A 24,466-nucleotide genomic window follows, 5' to 3' on the forward strand; every position below is an offset into this window, starting at 1 on the left:
GCTGTTTGTCCTTTAGGAGTTTGACCTTGGCAGTTTCAGAAATGCCCTTGAATGCTCAAAGGGCGTCATGAAGTCTGGGCAGTCTCAGCTGGGTAGATTAAGATGAAGTATCTGCAGACCTTCCCCACTGATGGCTATGTCATACCCGCTACCAGATCTGAAAACACACACACTGCTTCAGTTACAAATAAATACTGTATGACAACAAGCATAATGCAGGTTTTGAGACCCAATATTACAACTTCAGTTCTGCATCACTTTGCCACAAGATGTTGTCCTTGGAAAGGTCAATTTGTCAATTTTAACATCAGTTATGCTACATAATCAATGTTACTTAAAATTAAACCGAATGAAATGATCCTTGTGAATTATATGTTCTAGGGTGGGTTTGGGTATCAATAATTGAAAATATAATGCCTTTCTACCAGAAGTTTTGTCTTTACTCCAAAGGCAAAGACAAAGACAGGTAAACAGTCCTACCCTGCCATAAACTGGTGAATTCTTTTTGCACAAGGATGTTAATCTGTCATGATGACTTAAATCAAAACATGCAAAGGCCTACAGAAGAATAAGGTTTTAGAGCAGGTTTTCATGCTATAAACCCCTGTTTACAGAATAACTATTATAATTCTGTGATCAATGCTGTCATAAAGTTATCAAACTTATTATCAAAGATATTTATTCTTCGCTAGTACTTCAATCGTTTATTTCTTTGTACTTAACTGTATGTATAGTGATCAGTTTCATGGGTGAAAAAAACAAGAATGCCCCAGAATGAAAACCACCAGCCTTTGGCAGAAAACTGACAAAGATTCCCTGCGTGTGACACATTTTCACCAGCTTACCAGATTGAATGTATGTGTGATATCTGCGGAAGAAAAGTGGCCTCGAAATATAATGTAATGTCAATGACTTCAGAAAACACTGAAGAAGCAGCAGTTTCAAGAATTCCCTGTCTGATTCCCTGTCTTCAACACCTTGCCTGGTTGTCAGGTCCCTGACAAACCTGCCTTCAGCTGCTGTTGTCTGATGATTTGACTGATATTTTACACAGTATCGGTAATAAAGAATATTTCACTTATGCTAAAGCGGCCAGCATAATCGGCAAGAAACCCATGACCATGGTTTCAAAACAAGCAAACTTCATTGGTCAGCGGTGAGTTGTCTTACATGAACCAATCTGTATCCAACTCAGTCTAGTTTAATGCACAGTAGTAAAAAAAATACCATCCCACACTTTCAGTGCTTTACCTTTGTTTCCAGACATCCATGTTAGATACATCTGCTACGCTAACAAACTTGCAAGCTCGCATTTCTGCCTGAATAAGAGAAAAGAGACATACATTCACACTGACGAGCATCTTCGGGGTGGGGAATACTATGAAATGCATGGCTGCTACTGTATCTTCTGTCTTTTTGCTTTGGTGTTAACACCGCTTTAAACATGATTTCAATCATGATGGCTGTCAAGAGACTTAACCCGGGCGTTTATGTTACAAAGCAGACACGCAAACCACTCTGCCATCACATGCTGTGAGCAGTGTTTCTGACAGGAGACTTCTGTACAGACATTTATATGTTTGCGAGGCTTCCGCTTGCGCTCGCCATTGTCGTAAATTTTTAACAGTTTTAAAATAAATAAACAGTTTTTTAGAAATGACGATAAAATTTTAAAAAATGCGAATGTTTTTCGCGACAAATTTATTTACCGGTATACTTAAGAAAATGTACAAACGTTACACAAAAACTACCTGGCGAAATTTTTCTAGTACATTTCAGGTAAGAGAGTTTTCTGGTTTTTTTCAGAGGATTTTCGCTATTTTTGTGATTTATTTTCATTTCAAACGGCCTCATCTCTGCGAAACAACAACAACACTGTCGTAGGGCAAGTTTACTTGACAGAAATCTACAGAGCGGGATTCGGCATTGTTGCAAGTTGCTTTACATTGGATAACGCTTGAAAATCATTTTTGTTAAATAATGAACATGGCATTTTGGGAGGTGCTTTTCATCGCCAAATCTAAAAACAAAACAAACAAAAAACAAAAATCAAGGGAGACAAATAAAGGTAGTGTTATTCCTGTAAATGAAGTTATCTGCCTTGAAAAATTTAACCTTTGCACTTCAATATCTTATTTTTTTGGAAGTAAATTAAATGTTTCAGAATATTTGCCGTCAAATAAATGTGTAAGAAGTCTGGTTTTCTCCTGTCATACTGTGTTACTCTAATGCATTGATCATAATACTGCATTTATATAAACTAAATTTCAAATTTATTTTGTAACAAATTTTTCTGATAGAGGAAATTGCATTTTACTGGGATTCTACACAGACTGAGTGAAAAAAAGGATTGACTTTTTTTCCCAAAAGCAAAAACACGCTGCTAAGCATTGGTCCATTATTTTGAGGGCAATTGTTCTAAATGTAGCATGAAACTCCAGGTATAGCTGGAAGAGACCAAACTGATTCTAGCAGCTATACCAAGGCAGACAAAAATGAATTACAGATGGAGACCAACAGAGCCATAGATACTGCTCCCATTCAGTCAGTTGATGATCGCAAAAGATTAAGTCAAGGCCGCTAAGAAAGTATGGCTAAAGAAAATAGCATTGGCTACAAAATCTGATGAGTGGCTAAAGCAACTGGCTAAAAAATACTGACCCAGAGGAAGCCGTGTATTTGCTTTATCATTAACATCACCATGCATCAGTGCATATACGCATACAATGTACATATGTACCATTAACTTCTCCACATCAATATCCCTGTTTGCCATTACTCCACACACTCTTACCTTCAGCGATTTGTCTGTTTGGGTGACCTCCCACAAACACAGCCTCTGGTCAATTGAGACAGTGAGTGTGTAGTGGTCATCCAAAATTTTGGCCCCTGTCAAAAGAACGTAATTGTGTATAACAATTACAGCTTAACAGAACACCCACTGATTAAAAAACTAGAATCTGGATGTCTGAAACATTCCCTTGCCTCCCCAAGCATTTCTAAGAGTAGAAGAAAAAAATGAAAATAAAAAACATAATCAGACTGTCATTATTATTAAATATGTAGATATTTAAATGATATAAACGACATACAAATAATTTCAGGTAAACTGGTGCAACACTTTAGCAGAAGATGCATGGACAAACTCTGTGCACATAAAAATCCAATACACAACATACTTGACTAGGAGTAATTATAAAGATAATTACCCAATTTGGAAATAGTTTCAGTACTAGAATGGCTTGCATGCACTATTACGTCTAAATGTCGGTAATCATGAAAATAAATAATTACCCGATTTCCATTAAACTTAAGCATGCACAAGTTCAGATGATAGACAAGATATATGGTAAGTTTCATTGAAATGACAGTGATTCCAGTATACCCTTCCTAACTTAATCCCTCGATGAAGTTATAATAAAGGATTGACCTTACCAACATTTCACTAATGAATGATTTTTCTGTTACAAAAGATTAATGCGCATACTTATAAATATTAAAGCTCACATTATATTCCATGAATGTTAAATGCGCTTATTTTCCCAAATATGAGTTACATGTAAATACACTGCAAAATATCTCAAGGCATATTTTATACTTAATTTAACTACTTTCCTTCAAGCCATCCATCATATCCCTGTATCCCCTCTATCTCTTTTGGTGTCCCTTTTCTTGAAAGCCTCTATTTACTTGAAAACCATTTTTTTAAATCAGAACAACTGTCAACCTGTGTAATCAAGTTCAAAATTGTCTAACTTTGATATGCTACATGTAGTATCATAGAGAATTGATCAGTCACTGCTGTCATTCAAAATTATCTGACTAGCCTCAAAAATTCTACAGCATTCTAACAACATACCTGTGACCTGAGCTGAATGAGCACTAGGAAGATCACATTTAAGTAAGGGTGTGAAATGAACTCGTCCAGTTCCATCCAGGGATATGGTAAATGTACGAAACACAACAGCATTGTCATCCCCCCCAGTTACCATGAGCCACTCCAGCCTGTCTGATCACGAAAATAAATGTGTTATCTTTTTGGTTTTATGCATGAATGTACATGTAACTCACATACCGCAAAAGAGAAAAATGTCTACAGATACTAAAACGTTTTCTTCCTATGTTTACACAAATGCTAAGGTATGTATTCAAGCACTCTGATCAGTTTGTATGTGAACTGTTAAGGAAACAAGGACCTATAAATCTATGGCAATTATGATTTACTTATTTATCTGATTGGTGTTTTATGCCGTACTCAAGAATATTTCACCTGTACGACAGTGGCCAGCATTATGGTGGGAAAAAAACGGGCAGAACCCACGACCATCTGCAGGTTGCTAGAAGACCTTCCCAAGTACGGCCGGAGAGGAAGCCAGCATGAGCTGGACTTGAACTCACAGCAACCACATTGGTGAGAGGCTGCTGGGTTATTATAATGAGCTAGCACGCTAACCAACTGAGCCATGGAGGCCCAATGGCAATTATGAATATCTACTTAAAGGGGCCACTGCCATTTCAACGACAACAGTCTATCAGGGACTTGCCCTTCATCAAGTACCATCCAGCTAAATCTGTATAGTGATTGTTCAGTTTATCATCTTATTACTGTTTGTTTCTCACAGATTTAATAATTACTTCATTGCAGGTCACAAGCAAAAAGTAGCTTCAAACAAGACTGTATTAAGGCAGCATATAATACTGCACGTCATTCCTCTTATGAATTTAATTAGATTTGCCCATCAAGCCTTCATGTCACCCAGGCTGTTCTCGGCAACCAATATCAAGTAATTTCATACATGTTGAACATCTCTCCTATAGTCAAGATCTGAATGATGAAAGTCACAATGATCGACAAACAACATAACTCAGCTATGAATTCAATTTTCTGTGATATCAAGCTACCAGGCACTTTATTAATTTCTAGCAGACTAGCTCACCTGTGTATTGATGAACGCTGATGCTGTTGACACCAGACTGATGATTCTGGAACACATGGACTGGGGAGCAAAAGTCAGGATTTACACTGTCTTCAGTACACATAGCATCTGGGAGTTTCGATTTAAACTGCTCAGCCTTCACCTCTGAGGCAGATGGCTGAGCAGTTTTCTTTACAGCCAAAACTGTCTTTGTGACATCCCAGAAAGTCACATCACCACCTGTGGAACAAGAAAACAGGAAAACACGACAATGTTCCAAGCCCTCCATATGGTGGACAAAATGGCCGACCTTGAGAACACAGTTATTTTCCAGTGACAACCCCAGGCATGTGAACATCTTCTTGTCTGCATCACAGAGGAAAAACCTACAGAGAAAAACAGGCAAAAATTAGAGGAAAGGATTTTACAAAGAAAAAACATGTTTTTCCCTGCAAGGCTTGCTGGTTTAGATGGAAAGAGGCATTAAATTTAAACAATCAGTGAGATAACAGAAAGAAAATGACAAAACCAACTTACAAGTATGTGCATTACACTGGAGAAATACATCCACACACACACAAAACCAACAGAAAAAAAAAACAAAACAAAAACCAAATAGCAAACTGCTGAATTGTCATTACTTCTTGAAAGGCTCATATAAGGGGTACCTTGAAGATATCATGCCAGCAAGTCACTGGTACTCACGGCCTATATTTATTTATTCATTTGATCGTGGTTGTACTGAAAAACGGGTACCTGCTAAACCTCCTGACTCTATGCTTGCGCCAAACTATTGAAAGTTGGATTCGAGTCTACAATTTCAGGGGCCAATCAGGTTGATAGTTTTCAATGTGAAAAGTGAAAATATTTAAGAGAATTGATGAAAATCAACTGTTTTACATGCCTTCTTGTCATTTCCTAGAGGAACCAAGACACTTAGGAAATGTTTACAACGTAAGAACATGACGAAATAGAAAATTACAGCTTTTACATTTCATCAAGTATTTTAGCCTACCTGACAACTGCATCTGAGCAGGCAGCCCCAACAAAGTGAATGGAGCTTGGCAGAGAAGTATCCACCAGGTGGCCGTGAAATGCTGTCAAGTCCATGTAGCGCGTTTCTGGGGAGGTATTCTCTAATTTACGCTGCCAAGATTTAGATCTTCTTTTCACTCTATCATGTAACATATGAGATGCCAACAGCTCATAATTTGATTCAACGTGACACACATCTTTAAAACAAGATTTTGTTTCTTCTTTCCTTATCACACATTTATTTTGCAGGTCCTCTGAGGTTGTCTGTCTCTTCTCTTCTCTACGGTTTTCTGGCTTCAAACTTGTATCAGCTGATAACATCATACTTGCACTTGACACAGGTGCTCTATTATCACCACCACCAAGTTCTTTCTCATTAGTTTTCATGGAAACCACTATTTTCCATGCTTTCATCTGTGCTCGGCCACCAGCTGAAAACATGATAAATGTCCGTTTTGTGTCACAATCATGCAACCTCGATTCTGAAACAGCCATTGTCCTCACACTAGAAATATGACCCTTCAAGTTCCGCAGCACAGATAATCTGCTCTCCTGACTGGTTGAAGCTGTATGCAAATCAAGGGAATCAAGTATACACGTATATAGCATGAGCTACATGTACTCTGAGTTTTAACTAAACATTATCTGTACATGATATTTATGATTATGTGCTTTTTTTTCGTCAAATTGATTATGGAGGATTTCTAAATTTCTAACTAATTTAAACTTCCAATACTCATATAATACAATATTTCTCCATGTTTGCTGATTATACAGAATGACAAGATTAGTTCATTTCGTGCTAAGCATATTATCTGAATCATTTATGTGTACATACCCAGTAGGCCTACGTGAATTTATATCTATATTCTACTGAAAGGATACAGATTACTGAGGATAGGGTGATGTTAGTATCTTCACTACAAGTGAGAAAGACTTCAAACTTCTGATCTGGAACAAACAAGATAATATCCACATTTAAAAACCCATTTTTAATAAACCACAGAAATAAATATTTTACTTGAGTACAAGACTACCAAACAATTTTTTTTGACGAAACACAAGAAACAAAATTTACATGCTTCATACATTTTGGAACATTGCTATGGACATTCAACAATTCAACCATTCCTTATGTCACATATTTTACAAGAAACAGGCCATATATGTAATTCAGTCTGTAACACAATCACAGCCACACCTCTGTGAGTTGTGGACACCAGATGTTTGACGTCAGACAGTTCCCTGCCATGGAGGCTACTCTGAAAAATACACAGAATAATATGTTTTAATGTTTTCTGAGACTATATTAAACTTTACAATGATGAAATTATACGATGCATTATTACAAAAAATCTCCAGATGCTTAGTTCCTCTAAGAACACAATTATACAGTATGATTGAGGTCTTCGATTGGGGGCCTCTTATTACAACATGGCCATGCACTCTTGTTCTCTTATACACCAGAATTTAACATTAAACTCATGAATTTAACATTAAACCCAAGAATTTAACATTAAACTCAAGAATTTAACATTAAACCCAAGAATTTAACATTAAACCCAAGAATTTAACATTAAACTCAAGAATTTAACATTAAACTCAAGAATTTAACATTAAACCCAAGAAATCAGAATTTAACATTTAACATTAGCATTAAACAGGGGGCAGGTTATGGTCATGTGATTATGAAGCTTGTCTCTTAATCACTTGTACACACTAGTTGTGGGTTCAAACCCAGTCTTGGACAGGGAACTTGAGGGTTCACCAGTTGGCACTGTTTGTGAGGCATTAGTGAAGCTGCTCAAGCGGCCGTGCGCATAGTCTAATGCCTATTGAAGGCCACATGTACCACTTTGGTGTGCTCATTTATACATCACCAATGTGAAGTTTATCAGTAACTTGCTGAAGTTCAAAACGGAGTAGGATTTGAACTACTCTGATATATAACACTGTCATTTCAGGATGGTATCTCCCTGTAACCAGCTGGTCTCCATGACAACATACTAACAGTGCTGCCTCAATGAAATACAGGCACGACACTTATGCCGTTATGTGCCCTAAGACAAATGAAACACAGCTAACCAGTACTGAGTATATGTACTGTTTTACTGAATGAAAAAAAAAACACGGAAAAAACGTTCACAATGCACATTTTGAAGCTCGTGGTTGAACACAGGTCATCCACTTCAAGGCCCACCCACCTTGAGAATAGTCTGATCACATGTGATAGTTGTGCTACACAGGAAGATGTCACTGGCCTTCAGGAAGACAAATCTGACTGCAGACATGTCCGAGATTTCACACCCCCAAGTTCTGTGCCCTCCCCCACACTCTATCTGGACCAGTCGTTGATTCCTCTGGGTGCTCCAGATAATGAAATCGGACTAGAAAACGTTCAAGAAATTTGCAAAATCAAAAGAGAATAATGAAGAATAGTAGACTTTATGTAAATTCAATTTTTCCATCTGATGTTAAACAAGAGCAACACCAACCAGAAAACAACTTGATGTTAAGTACTTAAGTTTAAAATTAGTATAAAGCAATATAGGTGTACTTACAGTATAAAGACACCTGTTTAAAGAGAATTTCTCAGGTATTACAGTATACTTAATACTAATCACCTCATTTGGACAACTAGAATCTCCATGTGCATTTGATTGCTTACAGAATTTTTTTCACTAATCTATTCAACTCTTCATTTTCAAATCTTCATACCAGCTAAATGGTGTAAATTTCCCCCAATACATTAACATGAATATAATAGGCCAATTTTCTTAAATTGACCCTAAATGTTGCAAAACTGTCAATTTGTACAATATGCAATGTAAAAGACAATTCACACCAAGACAATACAAAATAATTATGTTCAGCCTACTGAATGAAATCCCAGGATGAGAATGTCGTTGTCAGTGATGACCAGTCTGTCCATCCAATCAAAACCCTTCAGGACCTGAACATGTATAAACCACAAGAAATCTTGTAAAAATCAAGCTTAAGTTGTTCCAGGAATCCAGATTGGTTATGTAGTTTAATAGCTATGTATACTAACAATTTAGTCCTGCAAAAGCTTTAATAACAAAAAGTTATCTGTCACCAGTAACCTAAAACTAAACCATTCCATAACTGAGCAGCGTTTGTTTGCTTGTTGAAGGTTTAACCACACCTTCTGTGTTATCTTAGTCACATCACAACAGTGACTCCTTGGACTATGTCAGTACTAACAGTAACACTGTTGCCTTTATCATGGAATGTTGTGGCCGAGGGGATAGTGTGCAAGCGCAGCAAAATACCTCAGGATCCTCTCACCAATGCCACTGCAGTGAGTTCAAGTCTAGCTCATGCAAGAAGGTCTGTCAGCAACCTGCGGATGGTCATGTGTGTCCCCCAGGCTCTGCCCAGTTTACTTCCACCATAATATTGTCCGCTGCTGTTGAAGTGAAACATTCTTGGATACAGCATAAAGCACCAGTCACATCAATAAATAAAGAATGGACAAAAAAATGACAGGTTAATCTGAACCAAGATGTCAGCCACCACAAACACAGACATCAACCATTTCCATAATACCTCACCTTACCCAATAAGAAAACTGTAAAGCCAATACATCCAAAAATTTACTACGGTTTTTATAGACAGCATATAGTGATTCAACAGATATCCAAATTTTAAGTTCATATTAAATACATAAAAACACCAATAAACACACTGACACAATCACATACCTTGTTAGACTTTCCACCAGCTAAACCTGATTCATCCACTTCAAACTCATAGTATATTCCATTTCTTCCACAAGTGTATACAGAGTTCCCATGGCAACTAACAAAGGTGACACCTGCTTTACCATGGATACCAGACTTGAACTGTAATGCCGATTCTTGAGAATCCTACAAAAGTCAACAGTATAATAAAGGGTGTCTACATCAGCCTGTATATAGCCACAAAAATAAACTGCAAATATATTAGTTTTAGAAACTTCAACATTGAATCCATGAGTCAAATTCCAATGATAAGATAAGATACAAACATTCAGAGAATACCAGTAGCTCCCCTGATACCTGCATAATGTTCAATGGGAGACACTGTGAATAGTTGAGCAAACTGTTCAGCTATGACATTAAAGACTTCCTTGGTCTTTGATATGCAACCCTACGATTGGCCAAAAACTTCAACCAAACTGAACACCGACATCACCACTGACAGCTTCTGATCCCCTCTCACAATACCTCTCCTTACTTCGCAAAGCGAGCTAATAAGATAACTGCTGCTCAACAGCTGCACTAACAGAATCCAAAAGAGTTATCCCCCTTTATACCTGTACCATATCTGTATTTGTGGAAAATATGGATTATCATTATATATTATATGGAAAAACATGGAAATCTGATACAATAGAAATTTGGAGTTTCACATCTATTTTCATTCCATTTTTGGATTTTTTAGAGTCAGCTTACCCGTAAAAAAACAAAAAACAAATAAAACTGGCATTGGCTTTATATATTAAAACCAAAATTAACATCAAGTAGGACCAACTCACTCACCTTCGTCTGAGTGTTGTCTATCTGGTAGACATAGACATTGCCTCCCCTGTCCCCACATACAAACTGACACCGGCTGGGGGTGAAGCAAGCTGCTGTCACCCATCGCTGTTTTGTGGGGGGTAAGATGTAAGAAGCCATAACCTCCAGTGTGGATGACCCTGTGAGACATTGATCTTCCTGGATGGTTAGCCTCCACATGTGCTACAGAAAGTATAAAATAACGATGTATTAACATAGCTCATTTTAGCTTGTCTCTATTAAAATCGCTTTCCTGCCATGAGCTATTTTGCTTTACAGATAGCACCTAGTTACTTATGTCACTTGCAAGCCCTCTCTCTTGTTGCCGTCTATCTAATGCTATACCACAGGCCTGCTGCAACAAGCATTATTTCTTAATTCTTAAAAACAGAAATGGAGAAAGACTTGTGCAATCTGCTGAAGTACAGAGGCCCGCTCCTTCCAAGCTCTACCTAACATTCTGCCCACTAAAGAGAAAAGCAGGCAGTACTACTTAAAAGTAAACATTTCAAGTACAAAATAAAAACAACAATATAAACAATGGCTGAACTACATGTAAGGATTAAAGCTGTACTTTCAGTCATGACAGATACCAGGTATGAATCCAAGTACGTCTATTTATAGGAACACCAAATTACAACATAAGTCAATTCAAACAAAATGCACTGGTCAATACAAATTACATAAATAGGAGGGGTCTCCGTGGCTCAGTCGATTAGCGCGCTAGCGCAGCGTAGTGACCCAGAAGCCTCTCACCAATGCTGTCGCTGTGAGTTCAAGACCAGCTTATGTTGGCTTCTCTCCGGCCGTACGTGGGAAGGTCTGCCAGCAACCTGCGGATAGTCGTGGGTTTCCCCCGGGGCTCTGCCCGGTTTCCACCCACCATACTGCTGGCCGCCGTCGTATAAGTGAAATATTCTTGAGCACAGTGTAAAACACCCTCTTTTGCTACATAAAAGGTAGCCAATTGGAGAAAACTTGAATTGCCTTGCTCATGTAAATCAATCCAGACCATGTGTCCAGTTATCCAATGTTTAATAACAGTATTAAAAACTATTTTCCACCTGACATTCATACAAAACTCAATGCTCTACGATGTTATATTTAATCTAACAATATTAACAGCTGATTTAGTCCACATTTACTATAATGTTTAACAACTACTTTTGGGCAAAGTACAGGATTGGAAACTTGGCTCTAAGCTCATAAGAAAGTCGTATTCATGATTTCTGATGATTTGTTGTGAGTAAAGATACATTATACACAGTAGAAATACAATTAACATGTTTGGCTAGTTGGATCTGGAGTTCTTCAGTGTCTGGAGGTAATATTGTACACCCTTCCATGCTATCCCTGTTCACCACACTCTCCATGTCTACTGCTAAGTCATCTACAAGAGGGCACTATGTGATTTTTGTGTCTGTGACATATGGAAAGGACCTTCCCGTGCTTACCATAATACCCTCAGGCCCACATGTTAACAGGGACTCCTGATCCAACCAGTTGATGCTGAGCACTTTACCCTTGTAACACTTCTCAAAAACTCTTTCCGTCGTCTTCTCTGAAAAAAGCAAGGTAAACTGAATTTGCAAATACATTTATTAATGCCTTTTCTTAATACCAAGCTAAAGAATTTTTCACCAATAAGATAGTACCTCAGGAGACTCTCACCGATGTGGTTGCTGTGAGTTCAAGTCCAGCTCTTCCTCACATCCTCTCCGGTCTTACTCGAGAAGGTCCGTCAGCAACCTTCCGTTGGTTTTCCCAAGGCTCAGCTCAGTTTCATCCCACCATAATACTGGCCGCTGTTGTATGGGTGAAATATGCTTGAACTTGGCATAAAACATCAATCAAATAAATAAATATGTGATAGCAGCCCTCCCTTCCACCATAATGCTGGCCGGCATTGTATAAGGGAAATACTTTTGAGTACGGCATAAAACACCAAATAAATAAATATGGGTGGAGGAAAGCAGAGTGTACACGACAAACCACTAACCTTTTGCAAGTCACTAACTTTACCACTTGCAATGAGCAGAGATTCACACCATATTGGTGGTTGAGAAGTGGTCTTCAATGAAAGTCAAACTGTGCATACGAGTATCATGAAATGCTTATTGTCACCATGCCCCCCACAAACACTGCAAGCTGCGAGTCCAGGAATTCCTTGTCCCAGGCTGGGACTGAACCTACCATAAGAATATACAAGTACACCCTTATTACGTAAAAAAACTTAAAATACATGTAGTATAGTAGAAGTGCTTCCATAACAATTGTAATATTAAAAAATGCTTCCAAAAATTAAATCATTTACCTTTAAGTATAATAAGTGTGATTTTGCCATTTATACTTCCAAGGGCAATAACTCTTCTCTCTGGTGAAACACTTAGTACTGAGTAAGATCGGAATTCTGGGTCCTCCAGTAAAGTGGTCCACGTCCCAGTAGATACAATGAATTCAAATAAATCCCTGAAAAAAATAACTTACTTATTTATTCTTATTTATTTTTGTGATATGCCAACAATCAAACTTACAAGTGATGAAAACCCAGCTAAAAACACAGGAAATAGCAGTATTTCTAGTCGTACACTGATTATATATTTATTTGATTGATGTTTTACACCATACTCAAGAATATTTCACATATATGATGAGGCCAGCATTATGAAGGAGAATTGGCAAAGGCCGAGGGAAACACACGCCATCCACAGGTTGCTGGTACACTTTACCACCTATGGCCAGGGAGGAAGCCAGCATGAACTGAACACACCGTGACCAAATTGGTGAGAGGCTCCTGTGTCAGTGCACCACAATGGCATGCCCATCACCACTGCTCCACTGCCCCTAATCACCACTGCCCCTCATACACTGATGAATAAATGGAGATCTAACTAGCATATGGAGGGATTAAATTTTCTTTTAATCTGATCAGTTTTACACTTTATTTTATTGCAACTTTCCAAAAAGTTTTCATATATAATATATGAAATTTTTTTCTAACCCTAAATTAAATGAAACCTACATTGCAATTTTAAGAGTCTGGCTAAATTAGAAAGTAAATAAATTTACTTTATGTGTATATTATCCATGGCCTTAAACAGACCTTGGGTCAGTATAAATCTCCAATCCACACAAAGTTATGAAACCTTCACCCCTAGGAACTTACCCCATATTCGTCATCACTAATACTCGGTCATGCCCTCGTAAAGTGACTGTCCTGGGAAAGTCCTCCTGCAGGGTCAAACAACAAACAGGTCACATGTCTGACATATCAGCTTTGTCTTTCTTGAACTTTAATATTTTCTGAAAAATTGTTGAATATAATGACCTTGCATTACTGAACAACAAAACTGAACAACAGTGTTTACAAACATACAGACAAATCAGCTCTCATCCACCCACATGTATAAGGAAAAAATTAACTTGAATGCAGCTTTTGCATAAACTCAGATATCACACCCATGTATAACTTTCCAAAGTCTTCGCATAAACTGATTTATTAATTCCACACTCCAAGGCTGTGCAAAAAATCACAAAACATATGTACGTACGTGGGAAGGTCTGCCAGCAAAATGCGGATGGTCGTGGGTTTTTCCCGGGCGGTACCCGGTTTCCACCCACCATAATGCTGGCCGCCGTCGTATAAGTGAAATATTCTTGAGTACGGCGTAAAACACCAATCAAAAAAAAAAAAAAAAAATCAAAACATATATAAGGGGAGACAATCTAGTCTGCATGTAGTTTACACACTCTCCTTTACACACCACTCCCCTCCAACAACATGACAAACACCAGAGGTGCACATTTTGCTTGGTCGCTAGACCATCTCAGCATTATGAATGTGACCCATGTACAAGTATCTTTGAACTTAGTCCTACTTTCTTCAGTTGTGGAGGAGAGAGGTTCTCAAAATTCACATCTGTGTTGAGACGGTGTTCTTGCTGCAGTTTCCAGAGTCGTATACTGTGATCTCCCCCTCCAGTTGCCTAGATGAGGAGACAAGTGATTACATGAATGAAAATAACTGTTAATCTAGTAGAACAAGAGGCACAATGTGGTCCCATTACAGAACAAGTTTAAAGTTTTTAGCACTGCAAAGGACCATATTTTGGATATCCATTAACTGAATATATTCAAAATTTACACTTAAATTCTTATTTGATTAATCTCTGGAGTCACTAGTTTTCATTGTTCTATAATTCGCAAGTCATGTTTCTCACTCAAGAATGAAAAGCATGTATCACTTTTTCCCATCAAAGTTGGTAAATGGCCTCAAACATGTGTACTAATTTAACCTGTTAAAACTATTTCACGCAGTTCATTAAATATCCTGAATAGAATGACGAATTAGACTTCATATCAATAAATACCACCTCAGTGAACATATTAAAAAGTACAAGGATGTGCTTTTAACTCTACCTGCACAAATCACTTTGTATTTCATTTCCAATATTTTTTCTTTAAATCTGTAAGTACTAAATGACATATCCTTTTGAAAACTAAATGCAAACAATTTCATGCAAACATAATTCCCACTAAACTTACCACAAACTTCCCTTCCCGATCAACACTCAAGCTCCATATACTTTTCCCCTAGCAATAAATAAACACATGCACTGTCTATGAGTATAAATTTACATGTACAGTTAAAGATATAAATACAAGACAATATTAATCTTTATTACATAGAATGCAGAAGACATACTTAGGTGACAGAATGCATTTGATGTTGAAAATGACAAATCTAAGCACACAAAGAATATAACCCAAGGAAAGTTTAAACCCTTTCAGAAAAATCTGGTTATTTATATAGTCGTGTGTACAAATTGCCTTATCAATACAAACCCTGTGACCTTTATACTTCTGGATGATATTCCCATCATAGTCCCACACACAGCACGTGGAATCCTACAAAAAGCCACTTCTTTTGAATACACATAAGCAGTGGAGATCAAATTATTCTGTCATAAAATATTGTTCAAAATTACACGATCAAACTAGATTCAAAATGTAAGTAAGAATATTTACATAAGGAGGTGTTTAATAATTCAGAATTGAAATCAACTAGAGCAAATCAGAACTGCACTCCCATGAAGGGTTTAATTCTTCAGTTTTTACATACACCGTAACTATCCTACGGCAGATTTACCTCCCCTACACTGATCAGTTTGTTGAGGAGCATACAAACGGACCAGACCCTAGCCGAATGACCGTATAAAACTCTCAGCAATGTAAACTCTGTCTGTGCCCAGTCGCCCGATGGCCCCGTGGCCTGCCACAGATGAATGCTACGATCGTCTGACACAGAGCAGAGGCGCTGGAGTTCCCAGTGGTAATCAATGTCAAATATCACACCCTGAAATTGAGAGTAAAAGATTTATGGACAGCATCAGATTGAAAACAGGAAAAGAAAAAATGAGAGCAGTTCATTGCTGAACATAATAACATTTCTTACCCTTAATGTAAGTGTTTATATCAAATGTTACTAGTGGGAGTAAGACCTGGTCTAATGGTTAGAGGTGCTTGTCTGTCAATTGCAAGGGCAAAGGAGCTAAGGGTTCATACCTGGCCTGTGACAGGGCAAATTCCCAGCTCTCATTGTCTGGGAGGGCTTGGATACAACAGGCAATCCATAATAGACCATTTGTATTTGTAAATAAAAATTTTTGAGTATGGCATCAAACAACAATCAAAAAATGAATAATTACTCCACATTCTTGAATATAATACTGTTCCTTTAGAAAAACATTCATTAATTTTACCATGTAATGAGTCATATACATGAAAAGCTACATTTTGAACATGCAACCTCTGTAGTGGTCAAAGGATAGTGCTCAGAACAAGGCAGTATGGGCCACTTCATCAGCCAGAGTGCCGTATTGGTCAAAGGATAGTGCTCAGAACAAGGCAGTATGGGCCACTTCACCAGCCAGAGCGCCCTATTGGTCAAGGGTAGTGCTCAGAACAAGGCAGTATGGGCCACTTCACCAGCCAGAGCGCCGTTTTGGCCAAAGGATAGTGCTCAGAACAAGGCAGTATGGACCACGTTACCAGCCAGAGCGCCGTATTGGTCAAAGGATAGTGCTCAGAACAAGGCAGTATGGACCATGTTACCAGCCAGAGTGCCGTATTGGTCAAGGGTAGTGCTCAGAACAAGGCAGTATGGGCCACTTCACCAGCCAGAGCGCCGCATTGGACTAAGGATAGTGTTCAGAACAAGGCAGTATGGGCCACTTCTCCAGCCAGAGCGCCGTATTGGACAAAGGATAGTGCTCAGAACAAGGCAGTATGGACCACGTTACCAGCTAGAAATCTGTACTGGCCAAAGGATAGTGCTCAGAACAAGGCAGTATGGACCATGTTACCAGCCAGAGCGCCGTAGTGGTCAAGGGTAGTGCTCAGAACAAGGCAGTATGGGCCACTTCACCAGCCAGAGCGCCGTATTGGACAAAGGATAGTGTTCAGAAGAAGGCAGTATGGGCCACTTCACCAGCCAGAGCGCCATATTGGACACAGGATAGTGCTCAGAACAGGGCAGTAAGGACCACGTTACCAGCCAGAGCGCCATATTGGTCAAAGGATAGTGCTCAGAACAAGGCAGTATGGACCACGTTACCAGCCAGAGCGTTGTATTGGTCAAGGGTAGTGCTCAGAACAAGGCAGTATGGGCCACTTCACCAGCCAGAGCACCGTATTGGTCAAGGGTAGTGCTCAGAACAAGGCAGTATGGGCCACTTCACCAGCCTGAGCGCCGTATTGGCCAAAGGATAGTGCTCAGAACAAGGCAGTATGGACCACTTTACCAGCCAGAGCTAATATATTGATCAAAGGATAGTGCTCAGAACAAGGCAGTATGAACCACTTTACCAGCCAGAGCTAATATATTGATCAAAGGATAGTGCTCAGAACAAGGCAGTATGGGCCACTTTACCAGCCAGAGTGCCGTTTTGGACAAAGGGTAGTGCTCAGAACAAGGCAGTATGGGCCACTTCACCAGCCAGAGTGCTGTTTTGGTCAAAGGATAGTGCTCAGAACAAGGCAGTGTGGAGCACTTCACCAGCGAGAGTGCCTGAAAGTAATATATTCAGTACACAAAGAAACAAATAATATTTCTCAGAAATTAATATATTTATAGAAAGCAGCATTTAGTTACTTTGTCATACTTGACATTTCTAAACACAATACTAGAGCATACCTCATGACCTTGGAGTCTGTGCAGCACAGGTGACCTTCCCTGATGAAAGTCTCTAGTGTTCACTGACCACAACACTACCTGGTTAAACACAGTCCCTGCGGCCAGGATTAGCTCTGACCACCAGTGACCAATAAAATGGGCACAATATCTGCCATTATTAAGGAGTTATGTTTGATTTCAGATTAGCCAATATACATCATTTATTTCAATTACACTGGACTCTTGTAACGAAAGTACAAACAAACAATCTTATTTGTAACTTTATGCTTAGCAACCAAAACTGTTTAACAATGGACGATTGAGATTTTCCCTGCTGTGCAAGTAGATTTCATGTAAAAATATAGAGCAAAAGGCATATTGAGTCCAGATGTGTGAAAAAGACAAAACATATCCATGTAGCCTATACCTTATAAAGTGTACAGACACAAAGGATACATGATACAGACTTCTTCACACTGGACTCTCTCTAAGACAGCTGTAGTCTTCCAGTCCCAAAGAATGACGGTATTATGACCAAGGCCAAGTGCTAGTATGGGGTCATCCTGAGAAGAGAAATCAAGAGCTAGCCTTGGATTATCTTGAGAAAAGGAAACAATAGCTACTCTTGGATGATCCTGAGAAAAGGAAACAAGAGCTAGCTTTGGATTATCCCAAGAAAAGAAAACAAAAGCTTGTCTAGTGGGTCTTCAAAAAAGCAAACAAGGCCTAGAAAGGAAGAGCTAGCCTGGGAGGATCCTGACAACATGAAACAAGAGCTAGTTTGGGGAGATCCTCAGAGAAGGAAACAACAGCTAGTTTGGGAGATCCCAAGAAAAGGAAACAAGAGCTAGCCTGAGTTGTCCTGAGGAAATGAAACAAGAGCTAGTCTGGAGGACCTTAAGAAAAGGAAACAACGCCTAGTTTGGGGGATCCTAAGACAAGGAAACAAGAGATGGTCTGGGGTGATACAGAGAAAAGGAAACAAGAGCTAGCCTGTATTGTCCTGAGAAAAGGAAACAAAAGCTAGTCTGGAGGATCTTAAGAAAAGGAAACAACAGCTAGTTTGGGGGATCCTAAGAAAAGGAAACAAGAGATGATCTGGGGTGACATGAAGAAAAAGAAACAAGAGCTAGTCTGAGTTGTCCTGAGAAAAGGAAACAAGAGCTAGTCTGGAGGATCTTAAGAAAAGGAAACGACAGCTAGTTTGGGGGATCCTAAGAAAAGAAAACAAGAGATGGTTTGGGGTGATACAGAGAAAAGGAAACAAGAGCTAGCCTGTGTTGTCCTGAGAAAAGGAAACAAGAGCTAGTCTGGAGGATCTTAAGACAAGGAAACAACAGCTAATTTGGGGGATCCTAAGAAAAGGAAAGAAGGGATGGTGTGGGGTGATATGAAGAAAAGGAATCAAGAGCTAGGCTGTGTTGTCATGAGAAAAAGAAGCGAGAGTTTGTCTGGGGAGAGCCTCAAAAAAAGAAAACAACAGCTAGTTTGGGGGATCCTCAGAAAAGGAAACAAGGGGTAGTCTGAGAAGTGATCCTGAGAAAGGGATACACGAGCTAGTCTAAGGAATCCTGAGAAAAGGGAACAAGAGCTAATCTGGGGAGATCCTCAGAGGAGGAAACAAATCTAATCTTGGGGTATCCTGAGATAAAGAAATAGGAGCTAACCTGGAGAGATAATGAGAAAACGACCGTGTCTGGTGGAGGATCATGAGAAAAGAAAACAAGAGCTAGTCTGGTGAAATCTTGAAAAAATGAAACAAAACCTTGTATGGGGGAGGGTCGTGAGAAAGGGAAACAGGAGCTAGACTTGTGAGATCCGAGAGAAAGAAACAAAGGCTATTCTTTGAGAGATCATGAGGAAAGGAACCAATCTCCTTATCAGTTAGGTGACAACTTTCGATACCTGACGTAAACTACACAAGTTTATTATGACCAGAAATCTAACAAAGTGTAAAATGCATAAAAAGTTTACTGTAATTAAAATCACAGTGTGTAAACTTAATTGCCAAAACTGTTCTGGGGAACAAGGAATGGTCATGTGTGGTAAAGTTGTGTAATCTGTCCAGTAGGTACAAAGACACCAATTTCATTTTCTTAAATAAATCATTTCTCCAAAAAGACACCTGTGATTCATACATGGCTGTTTAGAAATCCATTTCGTTTAAATGCTAACTGAATTTCAATCTTACCTTATCGTTTAACCAGGTGACATCCCAAATCAGGTCCTCGCATTCCCACAGCTTGCAATGGAAGATAACCCTGTAAAGGAGAAGTGGTAGTTCCCTAAACGTTTAGAAGTTTTACTGAGTGCAATATTTACTTATTTATTTATTTGATTGGTGTTTTACGCCATACTCAAGAATATTTCACTTATACAACAGCGGCCAGCATTATGGTGGGTGGAAACCGGGCACAGCCCGGGGGAAACCCACGACCATCCGCAGGTTGCTGACAGACCTTCCCACATACGGCCGGAGAGGAAGCCAGCATGAGCTGGACTTGAACTCACAGCGACCGCATTGGTGAGAGGCTCCTGGGTCATTACGCTGCGCTAGCGCGCTAACCGACTGAGCCACGGAGGCCCCCTGAGTGCAATACAATATTGAGTGCATGACATTTTTGTGCAAGTATGGTAGAAGAGGTGAAATGTTACACATTTTGCTAAATTCTGATAATTCCATTAGACTTATGATATTGTTTTGAGGTTTGTTTGAAGGGTAAGATAATAGCCTATAGGTAAGATGTAAGTTTCAGCACCAAAAGTAATATTTTATGACATTTATTTGTCTCTTTAAATGGACTTTTTTGAGAGAAATGTCAAGTCATTTACCTCATACAATACCAGATACCAAAGTTTTATGCTATAGACACAACATCAAAAAAGTATCAGCCAAAAGAACACACAAAAAATGCCATCATGGAATAAATGAGTGAATGACTGGGGAGTATTTCAGCAATATTTGCAATGAGAACATATGAGAAGTGGGAAACAGCTTGTCAGCATTGCTAACAGATCTATTTTGAAATGGAAGAATAGCTAACAGAAATGATTCATCACATACTACTGTTCCTGATGACATATTTCTACATCCCATAAATCTAACAACATACCTGTTCCCAGGACAGTCATAATTCCAGACCCTGATGCTCTTCTCTCCAAAACAGCATGACAGACATGGGTGCTCCTCAGTTTCTGAAGGAGGAGGCAATACATGTATGAGATTTTCAACCACAGACTTGCTCAAATGAAATATAGGTGTGTCAGCCCTGAAATTACTAAATTTTCAAGAGAGCAGTCTTTACAGTTGACCTTCACTTGTTCACCTTAAACAACAGACATAAGAAATTCTGATACTTCATTCATTTAACACCTCACACAATGGATATGATGCTGCTGACTGTGTTTAGGTGGAGGCAAACAAGGTAGAGAAATTTGTTTTAAGTTCAAAAAATCCGGTTTTTTGCTTATTAATCGGCCATCTACAGAGTGTGGATAGGCTAAGGCAAAGTATTGAGAAGAACCCTGACATGTTTTTTTTTTTTGGTTTGCACTTTTTGGATATAAACAAACATTGAGAAGGAAAGCAACCTTGATGCAAATTTCGAATTCCATGGATGTTTCTGCAGGTCAAGGCCTCAACCCTCAAGAGTAAACCCTCTCCATCTCGAAGACTGTAGAAGTGAAGTGATGAGCCAATGCCAGCTGTAACCAAAATCATCAAGGTTTGAAAAATAATTATCAAAATTTAATCCTTTTCATATGGTACATATTGGATTTGCAAATTTAAAATGAAAGACCACACATTGCAAATAATATAACATTGTTACTTCACAGGGGTGGACACAGGTCTAAAATACATCATATTAGAGAAACCAGGTAGATTCTGCATTCTTCAAAACTGGGATCTCATGTCGTCAGTAGAAAAAGATATGTCCTAAGGTTCTAGAAATAACTCAAGCCTGATCAGTTTAAACTGATCACATGATGGCTCTTCAGCTGTTCAGCACCACAATCTCTGATACTGTCAAAACGCCCATGTAGCCCTATAAAGACAGATATCTACCCTGCATGTATGTTTAAGCTGATGTCACTGCTTTAGTAGATAATCAATATTTACTTATTTATATATTTGATTGGTGTTTCACCTCGTACTCAAAAATATTTCACTTATACGACGGCGACCAGCATTATGGTGCAAGGAAACCAGACAGAGCCTGGGGGAATCCCATAACCATCCGCAGGTTGCTGTCAAACCTTTCCACGTACGATCGGAGAGGAAGCCAGCATGAGCAGGATTTCAACTCACAGCGACTGCATTGGTGAGAGGCTCCTGGGTCATTATGCTGCACTTGTGCGCTAACCAACTGAGCCACGGATGCCCCATAATCACGTCAATAAAAATTACTGATCCTTTTATATATATGTTGTACCCTATTTCATCTTACTATAGCCCTGGCTGCTGTTGTAAAAGTGAGAAATTCTTGAGTTAAGGCGTAAATCGCTAGTCAAATAAATAATTATAGGCCTATCCTCTTTCTTCAACCTTTTCAAAAGACTCTGCAATGAATACTTTGAAATATTCTGAGAGAACTATGGTGTGCAGAGAAACAATTTCCACAGTTTTATGCAGCTTGAATCTTTAGTGACACAAACAAATGATTTTAGCGAAAAAAAACCCCTGCTTTACAGGTTGAAAAAGCTAAAGATTTACAGTATATATGTTGTGTACATTGATTATCTGATTATTCTGGATATTTTTCTGCATGATCATTTTGATACCTTCATTGTTGTGCTATAATATGGAGGTACTCGAACAACAAATGAACAAAATAAAAAGTCCAACTTTTACGCCTGATGACAGACTGTCAGAGAAAAGGTAAAGAAACTATGATTAAATCTGATATGAATTAAGAAACGGTTGATCACGTAAATAATGATGCTTTGCTGTTGATTCAATGCGTGTCGTTGTTGTTGGAAATGTAAACACCTATCAAAATATCTTTTTCCCAAAACATCAGAGCTGTCACTGGTCCGGAGTGGTATCTGCTTGAGAGAGTGCACGCCATGGGGATATGAACAGGTAAGATTAAGAAATTTTTCGCGGCAGGATTGTCAAAACACAAAGGTAAACAGACATGCTACAATGTGACAACATGCTGCTCAATGGGGGCTGCCATGTTGACTGATTCGGATTATCTCCCCTGCTCCGCACAACAAGCTGGGTTTATTGGCGTAAACCACTTGCACTTCCCAGAAATAATCGTAATTGATTAATTGTTAACGTCATTCTCCAAAATTTCACGTACACGTTGGCGGCGGGATTTATTTGTGGACGAATGAAAGATTTAATGGAGGACCCGGAGTAAAACACCGACTTATAAGCTACTTACTAAGATTCTCACCTGAGATATACATTGGAGGAGGGAAAGCAGACTGTGTAAACTTCATCTAAAACTATGCAGGCGCGAGAGCAATGGAAACGGGGAATTCTTTTCAAATTTCCAGTCCAAGAGAACAGGTACAGATGAAAAGACTTTGTGCTTTTAACCATTTCTCATAGTCGATGACAACACGTACCGTAAAAGAATACGATGTGTGGGCCACCCATATAAGGATATATACCGCGTTGTTGCTATAAACGCATGACAAAAAATACAAGTCTGAGCATTGATGAAAACTAGGAATGATTGGTTCACGGTTGCACCTGTCATTACACATGTGTACATATAGTATGTATGGTCCTATATGGGCCTACATGTTCCATCCTTGTGTCTGTAGAAGCTGCGTTCGTGTAACTGAATGGTTTTAGCTTTAAAGATTATTCATCTCTTAATGGAATATACTGTAAGCTTTACTTTCTAATGAGTATGCCTACGTCTATAAGATGTATACTTTCATGCAGTTGTATATAGAGCAGTAGATTGAAATCCGTTACTTCGCCGCAGTTACCCATGCCTGTTAATAAGCCCTATACATTTTCAGACCTCCGCCATTTATATTCAAATGAAGATAAATCCACACAAATGTTTACCAAAGTAGGCCTACATACTGTATGATTCAATCCACATAAATGTTTACCAAAGTACATATTGTATGATCCAATCCACATAAATGTTTACCAAAGTACATACTGTATGATCCAATCCACATAAATGTTTACCAAAGTACATATTGTATGATCCAATCCACATAAATGTTTACCAAAGTACATATTGTATGATCCAATCCACATAAATGTTTACCAAAGTACATACTGTATGATCCAATCCACATAAATGTTTACCAAAGTACATATTGTATGATCCAATCCACATAAATGTTTACCACAGTACATACTGTATGATCCAATCCACATAAATGTTTACAAAGTACATATTGTATGTTCCAATCTACATTAATGTTTACCAAAGTACATATTGTATGATCCAATCACATTAATACAAACAAAATAAATCAGGGCAAATCTAGATACCAGGGGTTCGGAGGATATGTACTTGTTTATTATTTCAAATAAACACGTCGTTTTAAATCAAAAATATCCAGTTTGGCTACAATAAGAAAACATTGCATCTAAAACCATTTCCGTGCTCAAACCAAATGTGTTTATCCAAATTAGTAGCTTAGATTATTAGGTGGTAATTAAAACAATGTTTTGTTTTTCTTCAACATCTTACTGGTGTCTTAGTAATTTTTACATGAGACATTTATCGGACAAAATCTTATCCCATAAAATACATCCAAATAAAACATATATTGTATATATGGCGGTCGATTTT

At 38.5% G+C, this 24,466-nt stretch overlaps 1 protein-coding gene across 1 annotated transcript; it reads right to left on the reverse strand.

The window, feature by feature from the left end:
• LOC135467245 (tRNA (34-2'-O)-methyltransferase regulator WDR6-like) lies at positions 1-22,802 on the reverse strand. Its single transcript, XM_064745010.1, has 25 exons — positions 22,678-22,802; positions 21,279-21,392; positions 20,801-20,882; positions 19,879-19,948; positions 18,144-18,250; positions 17,709-17,856; positions 15,663-15,869; positions 15,359-15,421; positions 15,059-15,106; positions 14,392-14,499; positions 13,680-13,744; positions 12,828-12,982; positions 11,968-12,074; positions 10,496-10,696; positions 9,677-9,841; positions 8,830-8,904; positions 8,156-8,338; positions 7,153-7,213; positions 6,837-6,902; positions 5,932-6,517; positions 4,938-5,302; positions 3,860-4,009; positions 2,795-2,889; positions 1,252-1,319; positions 1-157 (listed from the first exon to the last, which is right to left on the reverse strand). Exons 1-25 carry the CDS (start codon positions 22,754-22,756, stop codon positions 85-87), a joined length of 3,441 nt encoding a protein of 1,146 aa, XP_064601080.1. The 5' UTR covers positions 22,757-22,802; the 3' UTR covers positions 1-84.
• Between the last annotated feature and the right edge of the window lie 1,664 nt (positions 22,803-24,466).

Source organism: Liolophura sinensis, chromosome 6, assembly GCF_032854445.1.
Source record: "Liolophura sinensis isolate JHLJ2023 chromosome 6, CUHK_Ljap_v2, whole genome shotgun sequence".
NCBI classification, from domain to species: Eukaryota; Metazoa; Mollusca; class Polyplacophora; order Chitonida; family Chitonidae; genus Liolophura; species Liolophura sinensis.